Source organism: Anthonomus grandis, chromosome 19 (genome assembly GCF_022605725.1).
Source record: "Anthonomus grandis grandis chromosome 19, icAntGran1.3, whole genome shotgun sequence".
NCBI lineage: Eukaryota > Metazoa > Arthropoda > Insecta > Coleoptera > Curculionidae > Anthonomus > Anthonomus grandis.
In genome coordinates, this window is record NC_065564.1 from 11,476,436 (window position 1) to 11,496,329 (window position 19,894).

The window sequence follows — 19,894 nt, forward strand, 5'->3', positions numbered from 1 at the left end:
ATGCCAATCGGAATCGCTATTGTCTCTGAAGATGGCTGGACATGTTTAAGCCGAATTGCCAATCCAAGGAGATGCTTGCGAATATAATCTTTCAGAAACTTTGGGCAGCTGCATGTGCCACGAAGCCAATTTTCTTTTTCTCGGGTTATTATTACTTCCAAATCGCTAAAATATTACTCTTTGTACTCGTCAAGATTCTCCCATGGTTGTTTATAACTTTTACATTCTAAATCGGAACCAGCTGGAATCATGTAAGAGCAAACCTGCTCAGTGCTAATTTTTAATGGCACCTGCTTCGACAGTTTTGCCCATTGGTAATTTTCAGTTCACGTCTTTTCAAGACACATCTAACATCTCTCAGCATTAATCACGTACTCGTTAGACCAATCCTTCACCTTTTATTGTTTCTTTAAAAGATTCTAAAATTTTGTTCAAAGCAGGAGTCTCCGCAGATACGCCCAAATACCAAAACCGATTTAGTATAAGTCATTCCCTTTTAAAAAATAACAAAAAATTCTTCTCGTTTTTCCACTTGCCATGAATTTTCCGCAGGCACGATCAAATTCCTGAGTTAAGGCGCACTGTAAGGCATATCCTCTAGGATTTATTTTTACTTTTTTTGCACACTTTGCTCTAGTTTTCATTGCATATTCTTTTTCGCACGAGCCCAGCACATTCCTATAGTTGCATCAGTTCCACCTGCTTTTCCAAAGTGCTCGGAAAAACAGTTTGTATACTTTTAGCTGCATCACAGACCAAAACTTTACAAGTTAAATTGTATAAATAAAATGAAGATACTCTGTTTTTCAATGCGGAAAATAAAAACATGAAGTCCTTTATTCGTTCTGTTGTTGTCAAAGCTAATCCAAATAGGTGAAAATGTTTATCATTTGTAATGAAGTTACAAGATTTTGTTTTTATTAGAAATATGGGTTAGCCTAGGCAGTATTTTACTAGAAAACTTTGCACTGTTAATATTACATTCCAGAATGTATAATTTACTTGAAAGTGACGTGTATTTTAAGCTTTACCTATGGGTTGTAGGTGGCTTGTAATTATAAACATACTCATACCTCTTTAATCAACTAAAGAGGTTTGTAGACCGGATGGTACTAGTATAGGTTAGATTTCTAATGGGTTGTACCCAGTTCTCCGTCAACTGTGTTGTGATCCCTGGTTTTTGTTATTTTCACTCCTGGTTATTCTTAGGACAATGAGGAACACTGAATGCCTAGAACAAATAGTTTTCATTAATAGACTTTGTTTTTTACAGTTATTTTCATGAATTTTCTTCTATTATATATGCACTGTTCACATCTCTATTTATACTAAAGCGTAGATACCATAGAAAGGCCTCCTAAAAGAAGGGATATGCCTTGTTGTGCAATAAGCATGATAAATTATGTTATAGTTTCCCATAGTTTTGCAGAAAAGCCCGGTTTTCTTGGGCATGTGTAGTCAACACTTCCCCATGTTTTTATCTAAAATACCTGGTTTTGCAAACTGAAATTAAGTTGGTTTACCATATAATATCGCCTCTTGTTTATTCATGCCGTTTTCGCGATAAAAAGCTCAACTTCCGTGCTAATCCCGAAGATGGTTCGTAAAAGTTCACGTTTCTAAATTCCAGCCATGGATATAACAGGCATTAGGTTCACCAGGCTGGGTACCATTCCGAGTCCGACGACGGTTCCATTCAAGTCCGACTACCATTCCGATTATGACAGATTCGTTGCAGTAGAGTCGTACCGTACCGTACAAGCAGAGTACACAGTATTTTTCGGTTTTCACTAGTAATTCTTTTCATTGTTTACATTTTGTCCTTGACACTTAATGATGAATTAATAGTGAATTACGTGAGACACCTTTTGACAGTTAACTTGCCTCTTCCAAGCATAGCGTTTTCTATTTGTCATGCTAAGGTTTCATAGTAATTATTATTGTTTTGTCTTGTTCCGTTTTATTTACTTTTGAAACTGTTTGTGCTTTTTCTTCGGTTTTGTAAGGCAAGTAATGACCGAGTTTATGCGATGCTTAATTACCCTTCAAATTTTAACATCGCAGGGGCAAACGCCGACTTATCCGTTTTATCTTACTTTACTTGTTGGTGCTGAGTTTATGGCTTTGCTACTCGAATGTCACCCGCTTTTGTAACCGCTTGTATATAAAATTCATCGCCCTGTCCCTTTTAATCATACCGCTTTTAGTTTTGATTTCAAAATAAGATGGTAGTGGTTGCAAGATACAGTTTTACCGATGAACTGCGTGTGCTAGATCATAAAAAAATGATAACAAGAGGACCGTTTTTTTAAAACTCGCTTACTACATTTTTATCAAATTTGAGTTCTATACTAAATCTCTATCGAAATTTAACCTCCAATCTACTAGTCAAGTCAGATATAACAAAACTTGAAAAGTACACATGTTATAGCACTACCAATATGCGGCGGTTTTTTAAAACTCGATAACTACAATAGGCATTTTAAAACTCGAGAAGTTCACACATTATTTCGTTGGTCATACGTCGCTGTGATTTTTCTTGTTTTAATGTCTCTGTGTCTGTAATAATATGTTTAGTTTAATTTTGACTGGTGTAGAGTAAAGTTGTGTTTAACAACTTTTTTTTAACCACGTGGCATTACACAATGCACACAACGCACCTCTAAAAAAAGGTCGAAAAGCAACCGTTATAGCAAGGAGAGGTTAAGTGATGCTGATATTGGTTGCGACCATGTTGACAGAAAGAAAGAAGGAGTAGTTTGTCAAGCAGTTGAGTTGAGCAGTTAGCAGTTCATTAGTTGCAGTTAGCAGTTGCTCCCAACAGCGTCATACACCCAATTTACTCATCAAGCAGAGAACACTCCAAAGCAAAAACGGCGGAGAAAAACGTCGACTCGCCCCCATTGCCAATGGGGGGCAAAACCCATGCCGAAAGAGAAAAGAGGACGATAATAAAATGGACCTATATGATGGATACCAGACGGGCAGGTTCACGAAAAGCGACTACAGATCAAGAAGCAAACAAGAGAGAGAACGGGGTAAGATTTCGGACGACTCCTCAAAGTTCTTAAAACCCCAAACAAAATCCCGCACCGATCCCAGGTTATCCAAAACACTCAAAACCACTCCAAACCCCGACCTGGGAGCTGGCAAAGCGCCACCCCAGAGTACGGAGTTGAGGCAAAGTGAGGAAAGAGTACGCAAACTCGAGGAAATAATTCGGGAAAGAGATTTGCTAATTGAGAAAAATGAAAAAGGGATGTACGAGGTTAAACTTAAAAACTCTCAGCTAACTAAGAGATTACAACTATTCGGCTATAAGATTAATAAGTTGATCTCAGAAAACCATTCTCTTAACAAGCTGATCTCGGAATTAATTTGTAAACTCGAGGGAAAGGTGAACGAAATCAAAGCCCTTACTAACAAAAACGCCAAGCTCGAAGAGCGCCAGACGGCGCAGAGGGGCTGGCTAGCGACAAAAACCAAAGCGAACAGAAAAAGAAAAGAACCAGGGAAGACGCGGGCATGTCTCCGCCTTCACAAGACGGTGACATGCCGGCTTCGGAACCGTTTAACCCTGAAAAAAAAACAAACAGGGTGCCAGCCTCATTATATATGCAGACCCATTATACATGCCCCTACAACAACCTCTGCTTAGCGGGAAAATGGAAGAGTGCTGATCCCAACATAAAGAAAGTACCCAAGGTAGTGTTAGGAGACACAAAAAACTGGGCCACAAAATTTAAATTATTTTGTGAAAATAAAATTAACATTGCAAAAGTTCAAAAAGATAGATTAGGATTAGCGCTTTTCTCCAAAACACCCAAAGATCATAGGGCTCTTACAGAACTACTCAAGGAAGATGGGAATGGAATTCCATTCCTTCTTCCTTGAAGAGGACAGAAAACTGAATGTTATACTGAGGGGACTGGATCAAAACTTCAAACTAGAAGAAGTGGAGGACGAACTTAGAATAATGAGGTTCGAGCCTGAGGAACTGGGTTGGTTTAAAACAGGCCCAGGTCGCCGAAGAAACATATTAAATATTAGAGTCCGTGTTGAGCGCTTAAAGACTTATACAATAGATAACAGGAAGCAAATTGGGCAGTGTCATCGCTGCCAAGAATACGGACACGTCATGAGCAATTGCAAGGCAAAGCCGCGTTGCCATAAATGCAAGGGCGAACACCACTACTCAGATTGTGAAAAGGCAACACCGACAGAGTGTTGCAATTACGGTGGCTACCATCCGGCGAGCTATTGGCGCTGCCCAAAAAATCCGAATATAAAAAACATAAACAAACAAAAAAGCTTCGCCGAGACCTTGAGAAAGACCAACTCGGACTCTAATACTAGGAGGACGGAGCGAAAGGATGGCACTACAAAATCGCATATGAAACGTCCTGAGTTTTCAATCAATAACACGAGCCTCTTAAATCTTCTAAGTTTGCCTGAAGGGATGTTCAAAAAATCGACACCCTGATGGGAAAACTTGAAAAATTAAACTCAAACCTGGCGTTTAAACTATTACTAGGAGCAGAGGTCTAAGTCCCCACAGTGTTCATTCATTTCCTTTTTGGATGCTCAAATCCTAAATCCTATCCGTACTAACCACAAAACCCCACATAAAACCCAAACCAAACGTCAAAAACCCAAACATCATCCAAAACACCGTTAAAGACTAATACGTTCACACCTCCGCCCGACCTTTTCTCACCAGCCAAAAGTTCCGTAGTCTGAGGGGCGTCGTCTGCTCTACAGGCTCGCGCCCAATAACATCATACCCAGACCTCATAAATACAAGCAACCAAACCTTAATCCGACCAGTCGGTTCCTATTCTCCGAGTGAGTCACAAGTCCAAGCACCTAGAAGCGACCCAGAATTATAAAAAGATGGCGCCTAATCTCGACAAAGGATCATTCAAAAGACCGGCAAGAGCAGTACAAGCTAGTCCGGAGGTGTAAAACAACAACAGTAGTTTGTCATGCGGGAGAATTAAGTAGAAATGATATCTAAGGTAATATTATTTTCAAACAAATTGATAAAGATATTACTAATGCAATTAAAGAGCACATAAATAGCTATAAATGCCGAGAAAGTATAAATGCTTTATTTGTAAAGAATTTTTGGTGAAAATTAAAAACAAAACTAAGATATTAGAGCAAAAAAATGATTTACGCACAAGGTAATAAACTCCACAAAATGAGGGCAAAAACCTTTTTTAGATATTTAAATAACCACAAAGATCACACAACAAAAGTTTGCTTCGATTGTCAACAGAACCAGCCATTGTCGAAAATGTCTCTTGGAGAAATTTTCTACTCACGAGAAGTTTGGCTATACAGTTTAGGCATCGTACGTCACCAACGTCACAACAAACTCATGAGGACATCAGCTTCTTTGTTTGGCTAAAAACTCAGTCAGGACGTGGTTGCAATGAGATATCTTCTAGACTGCTGCAGTACCTTCATCAACTAGAAAAAAAATTGCTGAAGAGGGCAAAAGCGAGCTAAATTTGGACCTATTTTTCGATTCATGTTGTTTCCAAAACAAAGACAGCATCCTTTTGACTGTTCTTATAATTTTTTTTGCAAAAAAGTTTTTTAGTAAGATTAAACACTTTTTTCCTATAAGAGGCCATAATTTCATGCCTGCTGACAGAGTTTTTGGCAGGGTAAAAGAATATCGTAGAAAGGAAGAAATCATAGTACCATGAGAGTACTATGAGATCCTAAACAAACATAAAAATGTCAATATTTTGGACCAGGATTGGAAAATTTCTGATGATAAGTCTTCTACAAAAAATGTTTTACTACCTATTACGGTAGTGACGTACAAGTCTTCAAAAAAAATGTCAAGATGTCTTCAAAAAAAAATGTTAAAGGTGCAACATCATAGGAACATCCGCTGAACTGCCAGCAATGAATCGTATCAGCGATCTGAAGAAAAATGATTTGAGAACGCTGCTGGGAGGTGTCGAGCTCACAGATGAAGCAAAACTGTTTTTTGAAGATGTCCTTGGTGGTGTTATTGATAACAGTGACATTCTTGAAAAGTCTGTTAAAGAACATGACGATCCATGTGAGGATATAGAGATAGATATTTGAGAGCAGTTACATAATAAATATATGCATCTTTTATACATTTACCAGAATTTTGCCTACCTATTATTAATTAAAAGTTATTTTTTGGTAAACTTGAGGTGTACATACTTATCGAGTTATGAAAACTGCATTTTTCATTTATTTTTATTAATAAATACAAAATGTTATTAACTGTGTTTTTGTATGTATTTATTCTTGTTTATGCCTATTTACAATTTTTTATGTTAGTTAAACATCTTAGCAATAAACGTTTTGCTGAAACAGAAAAAATGCTCTTCTGGAAAAAACGACTTTTGCAGATATCGAATTAAAAAAAAAAGTTCCAGTGGGGTCGTTAAATTTTAGCTTGCCGTTTTTTTGTATGCTCTGTAATTATATCACTGTCGTCATTCGATCCTGATGAAGTACTCAATAATGGGGCACAAAAACTCGGTCCCGCTAAATTTTTGTCGGCGATATTCCAAAAAATACGAACAGTAAAAACAAAACTGATATAAACGTATAAACACGTAATTAAATTTTGAATTGGCTCGGATGAGCGCAGGGCATGTGATGCAAAGCTTTATAAGCCGAGACATTTAATTTAATTAAATTTGGCTTCGTTATAATGGTTTATATAGGTAGTAAAAGTATATTAACTTACTCGCTAAGGTGATCATTTAGTGATCATTTACTACGTTTGGTATTTGAATACAATTTGAAGGCAGCCGTGACTAAAGCAGCTAGAACCATAATAATTTAAGACTATTTTATTTTCGCAGATGTATGGTTTGTTTTTGGTGTTTAGTGTAATCTTTGATAAGGGAGCTTAGGATCTCGAAATATTGTTTAGTGGTTATTTTATTTATTCCTTTAACATTCGTAATCTTATACAATATTTTTCATTATTTTTTTACGGTCTTTTTTCTGTGTGAGATAATTCAATAGTCCAATCTTTATGTAACTCAACTTGGCAATAATTTGTCTTTAGGCTTCAACGAATTTAGAGCATTTTTAGGGATATTAATCTATACAGGGCTTCATTACGTTTTTTCTTATTAACTATATTGGTTAATGATCGAAAATTTCCATTATGAGAGAATAGTGAGAGGTATGACACTTAAACGATTGTTAAAGACGTTAAGATTTTTGCATCTTGCAGCAATAGTAAAATGTTACCAAGAGGTACTCCAAAATTTGACAAATTATACAAAATTCGACATTTGCTTATTTGTTTATTTTAAAGGCAAATTCAGCGGAATTTTCCCCAACTCGTTTTTTTTCAGTGGATAAAAGTATGCCTGATTTTAAATGACGTTCTTTATTCTTATTTCACTGAGATTTAAAGTCTGGTTAATGTGTCATGCTTATACTAGCTATATTAGCTTTCGAAGTATATGCCTATAGAGATAGTTGTAACGATACTGGCTTAGGACTGGAGGAAAAAGCTGTCCTAAAATGACACAAATTCTAGAAGGAATGTGTTACTGCGTATTTTTAAATAACCCTTTTACTTCTGTCACCCTAATGTTAATGTATAAGCTTTGATGTAAAAAAAATGTGCATGCGGAAGGGTACATACGACACAAAAAGGATCCTTTGAGATAATTATTTGTCACTAGTTTTTTGAATAAAACACAGCTCCAAATTAGTATTTTTAGCTAAAACATGTTTGCATTAGCTTAAATTAATTATTTTATGCTTCTTGCTAAGTGAGTTAGATCTGGGTCAAATAAAACTCAGGTTTTAGATTTTAATGCTAAAACCTGAGTTTTATTTGACCCCAGATCTAACTCATACTTTACACCTTAAAGAGTTAAATAGTAATTAAAGGCCTTCGATATTCTCCATTGATATCTTTAATAGATTCGCCAACTGTATACTTATGTTTAAAACAGTGCTTCTCATAAGGAATACACTTTCATAGAAGGAATTCTTTTGTGCACAACATCAAATGACAATCTTGTTGCAAGAGTGATGCATTTCGATAAGCTATTTTAATACTTATGTTTTTGATTGTTTGTAATGAGCGAAACTATGTGTTGAATCCGATGAAGGTGAACCGATTTTATCGAAATGCATCACTTTTGAAACATGATTAAAATTTAATTTTACGGAGAAAAGACTTCTTTCTAAGAAAGTATATTCATTAATAACCATTCACTTTACTTTCAGAATGGGATTCTTTAATAAAATGCTTCTCATAGTTGTAGCTGCTTATAACTCGGTCTTAAATAGCTGTCAAAAAGCCCGTTGTTTTGAAAAATTAAAATGCAAAATTTGTTTCCGCCATGAAGTTCTGAATAATTTAGATATGTTGAAAAGTACCCTTTTTAAGATTTAAAATTGAAACTTCTATTATAATTCGAAAGTTAAAGCACTAATAATTTCTATACTACGAGTATCTTATATTCGTTTTTAAGGTATTTTTTATTAAGATTAAAATTATTTTAAAGATTTGTACTGTTGAAAAGTATATTTAACGCAACATTTTTCACTCTTTGTCAACCAGATCTGAGAAAGTCTTTTGTTTTTGAAGTTAAACTTCTTTACGCACATTTGAGTTGGGAAGTAAAATGAACGGGTTAGAAAAAGTGTGATCGGGCGAAGCGAGCGATCGTTGAGAAGGAGATATGAGTTAGTGGAGATAGAGAGAATTTGTCAGTAGTATAGAAATATATACATATATATATAGTTCGTTTGCGAGTCTACTCGCGTTACGCGAACGGTGATTTCTTGATTCTTCTGTAATTTCATTTCGTTCTTGAACAATTTTATAAATTAATTTTTATTTTTAAATGTATTAATTATTCTACGTTTAAAGTGAATAAAATTATAAATACATTTTAAAGATCATATTTTGTGATTTTTTTGGGTAAATAATAAGAAATTATGGCACGCAATGATACAGACTCTGAATATGAAAGTGGTGGTCCAGGACCATCAAGTAAGAAAAAAATTACGTACGGAAATTGTGCATAAATGTACATATGAATTGAGCTAAAGTTTTACTTCAATCGTGTGGTCTTAAGTGCACTATTTTTTTTTAAACAAATAATTAGGGTTCATTTTAGTAAGAAAAAAATAATTATGGTCTTTTACTTACTAATTTTCTAGTATATTAGAACTTGACATTCTAATACTTATATATCTATCAGATTTAGCTCCAAAAGCATCACATACGCATAACTCGTTCTTCCCATTCCACTTCTTTAGTTTTGATTGAGAACAATACTGCCTTTTTCCCATAAATTGTTTATTTTGTAGAATAAAGTCGTACCGTCTGTACTTAAAACTCTTTAAGGGAATATTTTATTAAATAGTTTAAGATTTTAATATTGTTGGTACTTACTGAAATGCAAACTTTGCCAGAAGAACTTACTGTCATACATTCAATAGTTTTATCGCCTGTACACTGATTTTTTAACTTTCCTTGAGTCATTTTGTCATCATAAATGTTGTTCAAAAAACCTTGAAGCAGTTTGGTGAAGTGAAGATAATTAGTTTCTAAAAAGAAAATTTCAGAAAAAAGGAGTCTCGAGAGTTTGAAAATAAACAATTATTGCCTCTAATAAATTTGTATGGGTCACATCTTCGTATATCTATTGTTGCACCTTTTGTGATATTAATAAATATTTTTTTTGTTTCCAATAACGCTTTCATGTCTCCTAAAAGAGTGAAAAGTTCAATTTGTTAACCTATAGCCTTTCAGTCTGAGGCATAAAAAGAATATTTTTTTTCTTTTAATTCTTCAATTCCTTACCTATAGATTTGCCTATTAACACATCTTGTAAGCACAACATAAAATAAATTTTAAATTCTGCTATAGCAACAGCGTGATAAATTTGAAATAACCTGCTATATGTATCGTTTCCATTATTACACCAATAATCAGTAGATCCCTAAAAAAAAGTTTTTTATCACTACTAGCACGCGAGAAAACTAACAGTATAATCACTTTGCGTGTTAGGTAATTTTTTTTAAGATGGCTCTATAGGCCATTTTAAAACTTTAGACTTATTGAACCCCTAATTGAAGTTATTCCGAAAATATTGTTAGGAAAATTTAAATACGTTAATTAGTCTTATTGTTCTTATACTGTCTTGCTCGTATTTTGTAGTTTATGTTGAATAGTTTATTTAGGGTTCTACTTACGTTTAGTTTATTATTTTTACCTATAGTGTCTAAATTTTTAGTAGTTTATCTTGTTTAAGAGCCTCAATGGGGTCCCAAATTTTGGTTATTTAGATTACATCACTGTAAATGCCTGTAGTTTAAATTCTTTAAAATTTGTATACCTGGTTGACTGTGAGTGTTCTCTTGAATTATTGATCTTACTCGACAAAAATAATATACAAAAATTCAAATCATTACAAAATTATTTATGAGTCTTTAAAAGGAACCCGCTTCGTGATATTTTAATCAGTTTTGTCAAAGTTTACAGAATAGATCACAGAATAGAATAGTATTCTATTCTGTAAACTTTGGTTTTGTTGTTTATTTTGGAAATAATTAAACAACAGTCAATGCGAATCAGGTTAAAGTTTTAACATCGTCAATATATATGTTCCTGATATAAAATAGTATTTCTGAAGTAAGTGTGTTCCAGAAGGAGTGTGTACCTGAATTATGTTACAATTAGTATCAGAAGTAAAGGATATCTAAAAGTCGCATTTAGGGGAATTTTCAGATATCCTTTTTTTTTATTTTAGTGGAGATGGAGACCGAGAAATTAATAAAGTTGCTATTAAAGAGGTTTAACGAGCAGAAAGTAAAACAAGCGGAAAGAGATCGTAAACAGAGAAAAGTACAAGAGGCACGAGACCGGCAACGAAAAGAACGAGATTCATAATTTTAAGAAGATTTTGAGATGAGAGAACAAAGAGAGTTAGTAATTCACTTCGAAGTAATAATTGAAGAAGAAGTACAAAAAAATATACGAGAACTAGAAGTAAAAGTAAAATATGCGTCTGTTTATTTCGATCTTGGAATACAAATTATGACAGTTAAACCTCCAAAATTCGACGGCAAAAAACAGAGTACCTACTTAAATCTGTTTTAAGCCGCTGTTAGGGAAATCGCCGGGATAGCGAAGAAAAGATAACCAATTTTAAACTACGCATAAGAGCAGAAGCTAAAAAAATACTAAGTTTGGTGCCCCAAAATGCCATCTGATTAGTAAATCTGGCTTACCCATCAGCCCCAACCGAGTTTTGGTAACAAATTTCTATAAATTGTTTTATTGACGGAGTTCAAGATGCAGACTAACCATGCTCTAATAATGGCTTACTATAATAAGCTGATATAAGTAGTTTGAAAGTCGTGGACTGAAATATGAGACAGATTTTCATACAATTAGAAGGCTGTAATGTTCCGGGCTATTATTTAACTAGAATAAAACACCGGTATTAATACTAACTGCATATTTATTAATAACTTAATGAATTCCTTTTTACTTTTACCGAAAACGTTTTGTTAAACTGATGCCCCGAGTACAACTGATCTCGTTAGTAAAAATCTACCGCATTGTTCCTTACAATGTGCCGTAGTAAATACGCTAGCTGGACGCATTACTAATTTTATTTAAACTGAACGATACTCTAAAGGCAAACACGAAAAGGCATGAGATTATTTCGCTGTTAAAATTGTAAGGAGGAAGGGCACCTTAAACGTGTTCCAAAAAAAATCAAGGAATTAAAGGACAGACCCTAATAACTAGAAAAACTTCCATTTGTCAGTTTTATAGGGCGTAAGCTTTATGGATGCTACCAAGCGTTTCATTTTCAAGCGTTGAAATGATAAAGAGTGGATACTGGCAGGTAAAAATGCATTCAGAAGACAAGGAAAAAAACTACATGCTCGACTGGAATAGGACTTTGGTAGTGTAAGTTATCCACTTTGGACTTTGTAATGCTCTAGCCACTTTTGAAAAATTTATAGAAATTGTGTTACGTGGAATGACTTGGGAATCATGCTTATTTTATTTGGGTAGCCTTATTATACTGAGAAAAACATTTAAATAATATTGAAGAGGTATTTATTAAGCTCCAAGTAGCCAACCTGAAATTAAGTCGTAAAAAATGTTGCTTATTTCAAAAAGAAGTTTGATACCTCGGCTATGTAATATTAGAAAATGGTGTTAACTAGTAAATTTAACTGATCTATACTCTATTTCAGAAGTGTGTAGAGCAATAAAACCTCATTAGGTATGCAAAAGTGGTACCTGGTGATCCATCAATATTTTATGCCACTACCTTAGTTGGGTATTAGTTTCAATGTAAAATTCTTTCTTTTCGTTGATTGCAGGTAGTGCCACCCGGTTTTGGGTCAATTTATGAGTTTTGCCCATTGTTACTCACTGATAAACATTGAAAACGGTTCGCCAAAGGCGTGCAACTGGGACTTGTTTTTTACCTTATAATTAATGTACTTAAATGCTATTTTATTTTAGAAAGTTACTTTTGTTTAAATGGAATAATATATTTTTTTCACAAATTTATTGAACATAATATGTAGAGTAAAACAGTTGAAAATGTCACTTTTGGATCTGGCACTTTTTGAACAGTGTATAACAATTTTAAATTATAATAGATTGTAGTCTTCTTCGTCATCTGACGAACTGTCATCACCTCTTGACATTATAATTAAAGGATCGACTGTCTGATCGATGAGGTTGTCAAAATCCCACATTTTGTCCTCTTGCTTAATTACATGCTGGACTGCTTTTCGCCAATTCTCTGGTGTCGCTTCCGTAATGGCTTGATCAAACAGTAGCTTAACATCTTTCATTTTAAAAGTCGTGTTTTGTCTTGCTACAAATCCTTTTACCTGCGCCCATATCAGTTCTATAGGATTTAGTTCGCAATGATATGGCGGTAAGCGCAGTACAGTTATATTATATTTTTCGGCCATATCTTCCACGGCGTATTTCATGAAACGAGTTTTGTGTAGATTTGCTATTGCCAGTAGTTCTTTTTTTATCAAATTTGCTTCAAACGCAATACCTTTTGCAGTCAGCCAATCGATAATTTCTTGCTTTCTCCAACTTGAAGATGGCGTCTTCTCTATTCGCCGTGAATGATAGCTTGCGTTATCCATAACCACCACCGAATTAGCCGGAAGAAATTTTATCATTTCACCAAAATAGTCCTCGAAAACGTCTGAATTCATGTCTTCATGGTAATCTCCTGTGCGAGTCGACTCAAAGGTTAGCAGATCTTCTTTTAAAAATCCCTCTTCGCTTCCAATATGTGTGATTATAAGTCTTTTTCCTTTTCCCGAAGGTACTTTAATACCCGTAGTCAGGCCTTCTATTAAAGCTTGGCGAGCACTGGTTATATTTTTGTCTTGCCACATTTTTTGGACTATTTAACCTTCGTTAATCCACGTCTCAACAAGATAAAAAACTTTCTTTTGCTCCCTGCGGTACTGCTTGATACTTCTCAAGTATTGTCGTCTCCAACAAACAATTTCGTCGCTTTCCAGTAAAAGTGCTTTGCGGTTATGCTTTTCCCAGGCAAAATCCATATTTTTTAAAGTTTTCCATAAAAGTTTTCTACTAATCAACGGAATACTGTCATCTCGGCCAAGCTCCATTAAAATTTTGTCTAGGGTGGGTATTTCCTTTTTAAAATAAAAAGAGTAAACTTTTCTTCGAATCATACATTTAGCATTTTCATCAAGGACTTTTGTAGGTCGTCCTGGCTTTTGCTTGGGAGACTCCACTTGACCTGCTACTTTTCTTTCCCGCAACAATTTGAAAATGGTGGACTTTCCAATTCCACTCATTCGAGAACATTTTTCAACAATTTCTTGCACAGTAAAACTAGGGTAATCGTGTTTTATACAATCATGTACATTTAAAATAATAACTTTTTCACTCAGCGATAGTGGAGAATTTTTAGTACATCTTTTCGTTGGACTGAATACCTCCATTTTTTAAATATTGGGATAATAATATTGTGATTACACTACAGCGTAGCAGTGACTACTAACGTTTAAAATATGATTTAAAAGTATTTATAGTCTGTATATATTACCTGACCCCATTTTTGCATGTTACAAAGCGTTAAAAGATAGGTACCTAAATATATACAAAAGGTATACAAAAGGATTAAAAGTATTTATTTAGTATTTAATCTCTTTCAAAATAAAGGCATTTAATCCGTGAAAATTAAATTCATAAATATTATAAGTACCTGCGCCTATGAACTACCACGAAATGTAGCCAAACAGGACGGAATTCCCCAGTTTATTGCTCTATACACTTCTGAAATAGAGATAGATAAAGTAGAAGCAATAAAAATTACCCACAACCCAGTGACTATTACCAGTTAAGAATCTTTCTGGGATTTGACCAATATTACAGAAGATTTGTAAGAAAATTTTTACATAATCTCACGCACAAAATGGTATTTAGTTGGTCAGGAGAGTAGGAAGAAGCGTTTTAAGGGCTAAAGAGTATTATGTGACTGAAACAGAGCTATTGGCAGTAGAAGTTCTTAGGAACAAATATTTGTTCTTACTAAAGCAGCTTAAAATTAAGAAAAAAACAGAATAAAAACATTACAAACAAATTAATATAGTTGTTAGTTTTATGATCGAAAAATAAAAATTAAGTAAAATTCAAATAACTATACGAAGGCTCACTGTTGAGAAAAGTGGACTGTAATTTTGTGTTTGAAAATAATTATTAAAAAAAAGGAGTTGGTTTTGAGACCTTACCTGGTTTTCTTTCAAAAATAGTTTACTCGGATTACCCTTTCACTCACGTTAGCTGGCCAGCTTTTAATTAATTATAAAGGTAATTTAATTTAGGTTTTTAATCCCATAAACGCGGTATTGTGGCGAATGGTACTTAACACGTTAGCGACTCGATTAGCGATCTACTTGTTTTGCAACTTGAGAGCGAGCTGCGTATGCCTTTTGGTTCCAACGAGCAAATTCTGCTATGCTGGACGCACACTTTTTATAAGGCCTCAAAACATTCTTTTAAATGCATATCAATATGAATAATTTACAAAACTGTTTCTACACAGTGAGCCAAGTGCAAATGAGTTGAAGAGTATAAAAGTTAGAGTTTAATGACAATTTGGAACTGAATGAAAAAATGAATTATTTGATTAAAAATGGTTATATAATTTAAGAAAACTGAACAGTATACAAAAAAGAGAAGGAAAATCAAAAGCTTACTAATACAAAAACATACATTGTAGATACTCTTAAAGCCTATGTCTAAATCATTCGAGCGTTACAAGGTCTCTGATGTTAAATGGCAGGTGATTGAATATTCTTATATCATCGTAAAAAATCAATTTCTGAATAAGAGCGGACGTAAAAATGGGTAGTTGCAGATTGCCCTTCTGTCATGTCACATACCTGGAGTCCTCTACCATATACTAGCAACTTTCAGTGTGTATTGAGGTGATTGTTAGAAAGTCTTCTCGAGCAAGTAGAGGATGGTAGGAATCCAGAAGTTTTGCCTTGCAAATATACCTGAGGGGGCTCTCTTTTGCAAAAGAAAAAGAGACTGTATAAAATAATTGCTAGCATTCCTCCAAAAACAAATACCGTAGCGAAGACGAGACTCGACAAAGGCAAAATATACAGTCCTACCCATCTCGGGATTAAGCTTTTCAGTTGTGACTCTAATGGCAAAGCAGCCAGCTAATATTTAACTGACAAGATCAAGTATATGGTTGGAAAATTTAAGGTTGTTATTAAGGATGACACCAAGAGAACTGCTGCTACAGTGTTCAGCAACTTGATTACCGCCAATGGACACATCCCCAAGTTTACTCCTAAACGTCAGAATTTTGTAAAATTTTGATCTTATTGAAGTTAAATGACAAGCTATTTGAGTCAACCAGTCTCAAATCCTCTGGAGGTCCATACAAAAGAAAAAGGATTGGATCCAAGACTGATCCGTGTAGTACACCCCAGATATCTCGTGGTTTTCTGAGATCTCAGAACCTACAAAAACTCGCTGATAACCCTTCAGATAAAAACAGAACTTTGATAGTGTACAAAGAAGAGAATTAGGCCAAAACTTAGATGGATCATCCAGATTATCATCTTTGTGAATAGGAATCACTTTGGCGAACTTCAAAAAACCAGAAAAGGCGCGCATTTTTTATGAAAAACCAATCGCCTCCTTTAGCAAGAGACATTAGAGCAATATCCGGCAAGTTAAGTAAAATCTTGACCGTGATCTCATTTTCACCTGATGAATTTTTGTTTTTCATCTAGTTTAAAATGCTTATTACTTCTTCTAAGTCAGAAGGTAAAAAGAAGAAAGAATCTTGAACTATTAAATTTGTGAGATAGCTAAGTGGTTTAGTTAATGTAGTAAGATTTTGTTGGAGATTTTAGGTTACTGTACAGAATAAAATATTAAGTTCGTTAATGTTAATTTTTGCATTTGCAGCAGGTTTGGAGTTGTTTTTACTGCAGATAATACCATTCACTATTCTGCAACGCTTATTCAGTTTGTTTGGACTCTCATTCAATTGTTTAGAATAGTGCAATTTTTTTGGTAGCGGATAAGATCTCGATACAATGAACGATAAGAATTGAAGTACGCGTGATATACTGGGCAGTCAGTATGCTTTCTGATAGTATGGAGGGAAGCAGATTTTTTGTAGAGATTTGAAGCCCTATTGTTAGCCAAGACTTTTTTAACGTAGACTTTAACGTAAGCTTTACAATGGGAAAAGCAACAATAAATAGTTGCAGCACTGCCTCGCATGAAAACTAGAGACTGGTTCAGGCCATACACCTGGGTTTTTCCATTATTAAACATTTTCAGAAATATTTGACCATATAAACGATTTATCCTTAGGACTGACCATGCTTTTTTAAAGTGACTATTTAATTTCAAAAACCCTAAAGGATAAAAAGCAAGATGGCGTTAACGATTACAAGAGTGTCATTTTACAATAGAAAATAGGAAAGCCGAATATCACCAAACGCCTGATGCTTAATCCAGAAGATGTTGCATTAGAACATGTCAACATGGTCTTAAAAAGGAATCAAAGCAACTTTCACAGGTATTTGCTTGTCATCGTATTTCCTTAATAATTCTGAAGAGTAAAACGCAACTCGTTTAATACAGAGTTAGTGTGATGATCCAGTATTTGGACTAATTTATAAGGTAAAATCTTGATAAATAGCAAAGCCGCAATGGCAAGATATTTCTGACAAATCCTCAGAACTAAAAGCTTACTGGTCTCAATAAAATTTGCTGGTTATACAAGATTGATTGTTAAATAGAGTCTGGGAGAGCGTAGATAGAAAAGACATATCTTATAGTTCTTTCTCGAAAACGATCTCAAGTTCTTGAAGCTGACAGTGTTGACGGAGGACCTTTTGAAGTTAGTTGGCAAAAGTGAGAGAAACGTTTTACTGGCTAAACAGTCATGAAGTTTTTACTGGTTGAATAGTTATAATGATAACGCTAATGCCGACAGTCTGAGCAATGTTCCTTAATCAAGAGTTCAAGAACTCGGACAAAAGGAAAAATGATGCAGTATCGTGTTGGTGCACCCTTTGAACGAATTCTATTAGCAGATCCAGAAATCAACATGCTCTTGTTGCTATGGATTACTTTAAGAAATGCTCAGAAGTTTATCCCATACCAAGAACTATTTCACAACTGGATATGCCGATTAGGTGTCCCTAGAGAGATCCAGTCGGACCAAGGAAGGAAATTTGAGTTTTAATAACTATGCCAATTGCTGAAAATCAATTAGACACGGTAAACGCCCGGAAAATATTTGGTAATGAACTTCGTTTGTGATATTATTACTGGGAGACACCACAAAACTAAAACCTTTGAGTACGTCGAGTACACTAGAGCATTTGAATATTTTATACGTAAGTTGATTAGTTAAGTTTAGTTAAACGTCTACTTACGTTTAGTTTTTTATTTTTACCTATAGTGTTTAGTTTTTAGGAAATGATCTTGTTTGAGTACCCCATTTCTGCCCAAATTTAGGTTATATTATTTTAAATCCCTGTAGTTTAAACATTTTTTAGAATTTGTTAACTTGCTTGCTTTGATTGTCAGTGTTTTTTTAGAACTATTATCTCTCCATCGGCAAAAACAATGTAGAAAATTCTAAAAATTTCTACATTGTTCCATGGGCCTTTAAAAGGAACCGCGTTTCATTACATTCTAATCAGTTGTTTTCTTTACCTTGGAAACAAGTAAGCAAAAAAAGAGTGAATTTATTGAATACTGAATTACGTTACAATATTAAAAACAAGTAATGGTTATCATGCTACAGTAGACTTGATATATCAATTGCTGACTAGGACTCTTAGCAATAGATATATGAATTTTAAAATTTAAATATAGAAATATGGAACTACCTTTAAAATGAGATACCTCTAGAATATTTTTTTAAAAATTATATAATTCTTAGCACCCATAATAATCCTTTAAATAACCTTTAAAGTTGTATTCAAAACATCTCCCAGTATTCCGAAAATGTCTATTAAACTGGTTTGAATCAATCGAGAACCTCTTGAAAGATAATAGTTTAATGTAGACTCTCGCGTAGAAACTTTATCTACATAACTTCCTAAATGTCTTAAAGATTTGTTATATCCCATCTCAATTTCTTCTAAGTTATACCGTAATATCTTAGTAGCAGTTTTATTATCAGTATTAAGAAAAGACGTTAAATATTTTCTGGAAACCTAAAATATTTTTGAAAAATTACTTTAAAAAATATCTAAGAAAACAGAAAATATACCTACAGGTTGAATATTTTTTTGGTCAAATTCATAAAATTTTTGAAGCAAAATCCTCTTATTTGGAACGATATAATGTGCAGATTTAATATAACAAAAGTCCGTTCTTAATTTGTCAATTTCTGAAGGTCCTTTAGCACAAACCACAAAAAAACAACCCATAATAAAAAGAAATTGAACGTACATTGTTTATTCGATTAAATGACTTTTAAACTGTAAAATTTGCGCAAATACGATGGCAGAACTAATCTGTTTTGCTATAAATCAATTATTAATAATTAAGAACGTTTTCTGCGATAATTCGTTAACCTTTGGTGCACATAAAAACATTGCATGAAGATAAATTTACAACATATGCAATTTTCTTAAGATAAGTCGTTTAATTAACTTTTCTTTAATTCAATTTAAAACAAAATTACTTTAAATAAACTTGAGCGTAGATTTGCCGATTATAATTGCCAATAATGATCATCTATTTTATTTTAACTAGCCGGAATAGTCCGGACGAGTCCGTTTTTTTTGCGTTGCATATTTAAATTGCTTCGAAATTTGCAAAGACCAATATTGTTCATGGAATACAACTCAAAGTATCTATAAAACCAGTTTTAACAAAAAATATCTTTTCTTTTAAAAAGTAGGATATTCACAAAAATTTAATAAATATAATAAAAAGATGAAAGTAAATGTAACAAAAATCAACTATAAATTTCATAAAGGCATAATATGTTCAATAAAATTTGAAAGCTAAATTGAAACAAATATCTATTAAAAAGACGATATATAACAACGGAAAACTTTAATACAAGATATAAAATTTTATTACAGTGTCTATAAAAAGTTCTTTCTCGTTTAGATGAGGATTTATAAGAGAGCTGCCATCCGCAAATTAGTGGATTTTATGTTATGTACTTATAGAAACATAGTCCAGTTTTCTTCAAAAGACCAAAAAAAAAAGTCATGATCTCATTAAATAAATATAATTATAAATGCTACACGTGTTTCGCTGCTATCGAAGCATCATTAGACCTAAAAATAAATAAAAAATCTTTCAGAA

The 19,894-nt window shown here is 33.8% G+C and overlaps 1 protein-coding gene across 3 annotated transcripts in view; it reads right to left on the bottom strand.

Annotated features, from left to right (window-relative positions):
* The window catches only part of LOC126747251 (uncharacterized), a 63,438-nt gene extending 44,395 nt beyond the window's left edge, over window positions 1-19,043 (bottom strand). The window contains exons 1-6 of one of the 3 annotated variants that reach the window (XM_050455774.1): window positions 18,847-19,043; window positions 18,535-18,786; window positions 9,848-9,986; window positions 9,651-9,752; window positions 9,437-9,591; window positions 9,191-9,381 (exon numbers count right to left, since the gene is read on the bottom strand). In XM_050455774.1, coding sequence (XP_050311731.1) covers window positions 9,191-9,381; window positions 9,437-9,591; window positions 9,651-9,752; window positions 9,848-9,986; window positions 18,535-18,786; window positions 18,847-19,026 — 1,019 coding nt within the window. In that variant the 5' untranslated portion in view covers window positions 19,027-19,043. Of the gene's footprint in view, window positions 1-9,190; window positions 9,382-9,436; window positions 9,592-9,650; window positions 9,753-9,847; window positions 9,987-10,239; window positions 10,307-18,534; window positions 18,787-18,846 lie in introns of those variants that run through there. The other 2 variants (XM_050455775.1, XM_050455776.1) reach the window with 2 other exon arrangements.
* Window positions 19,044-19,894: the final 851 nt, after the last annotated feature.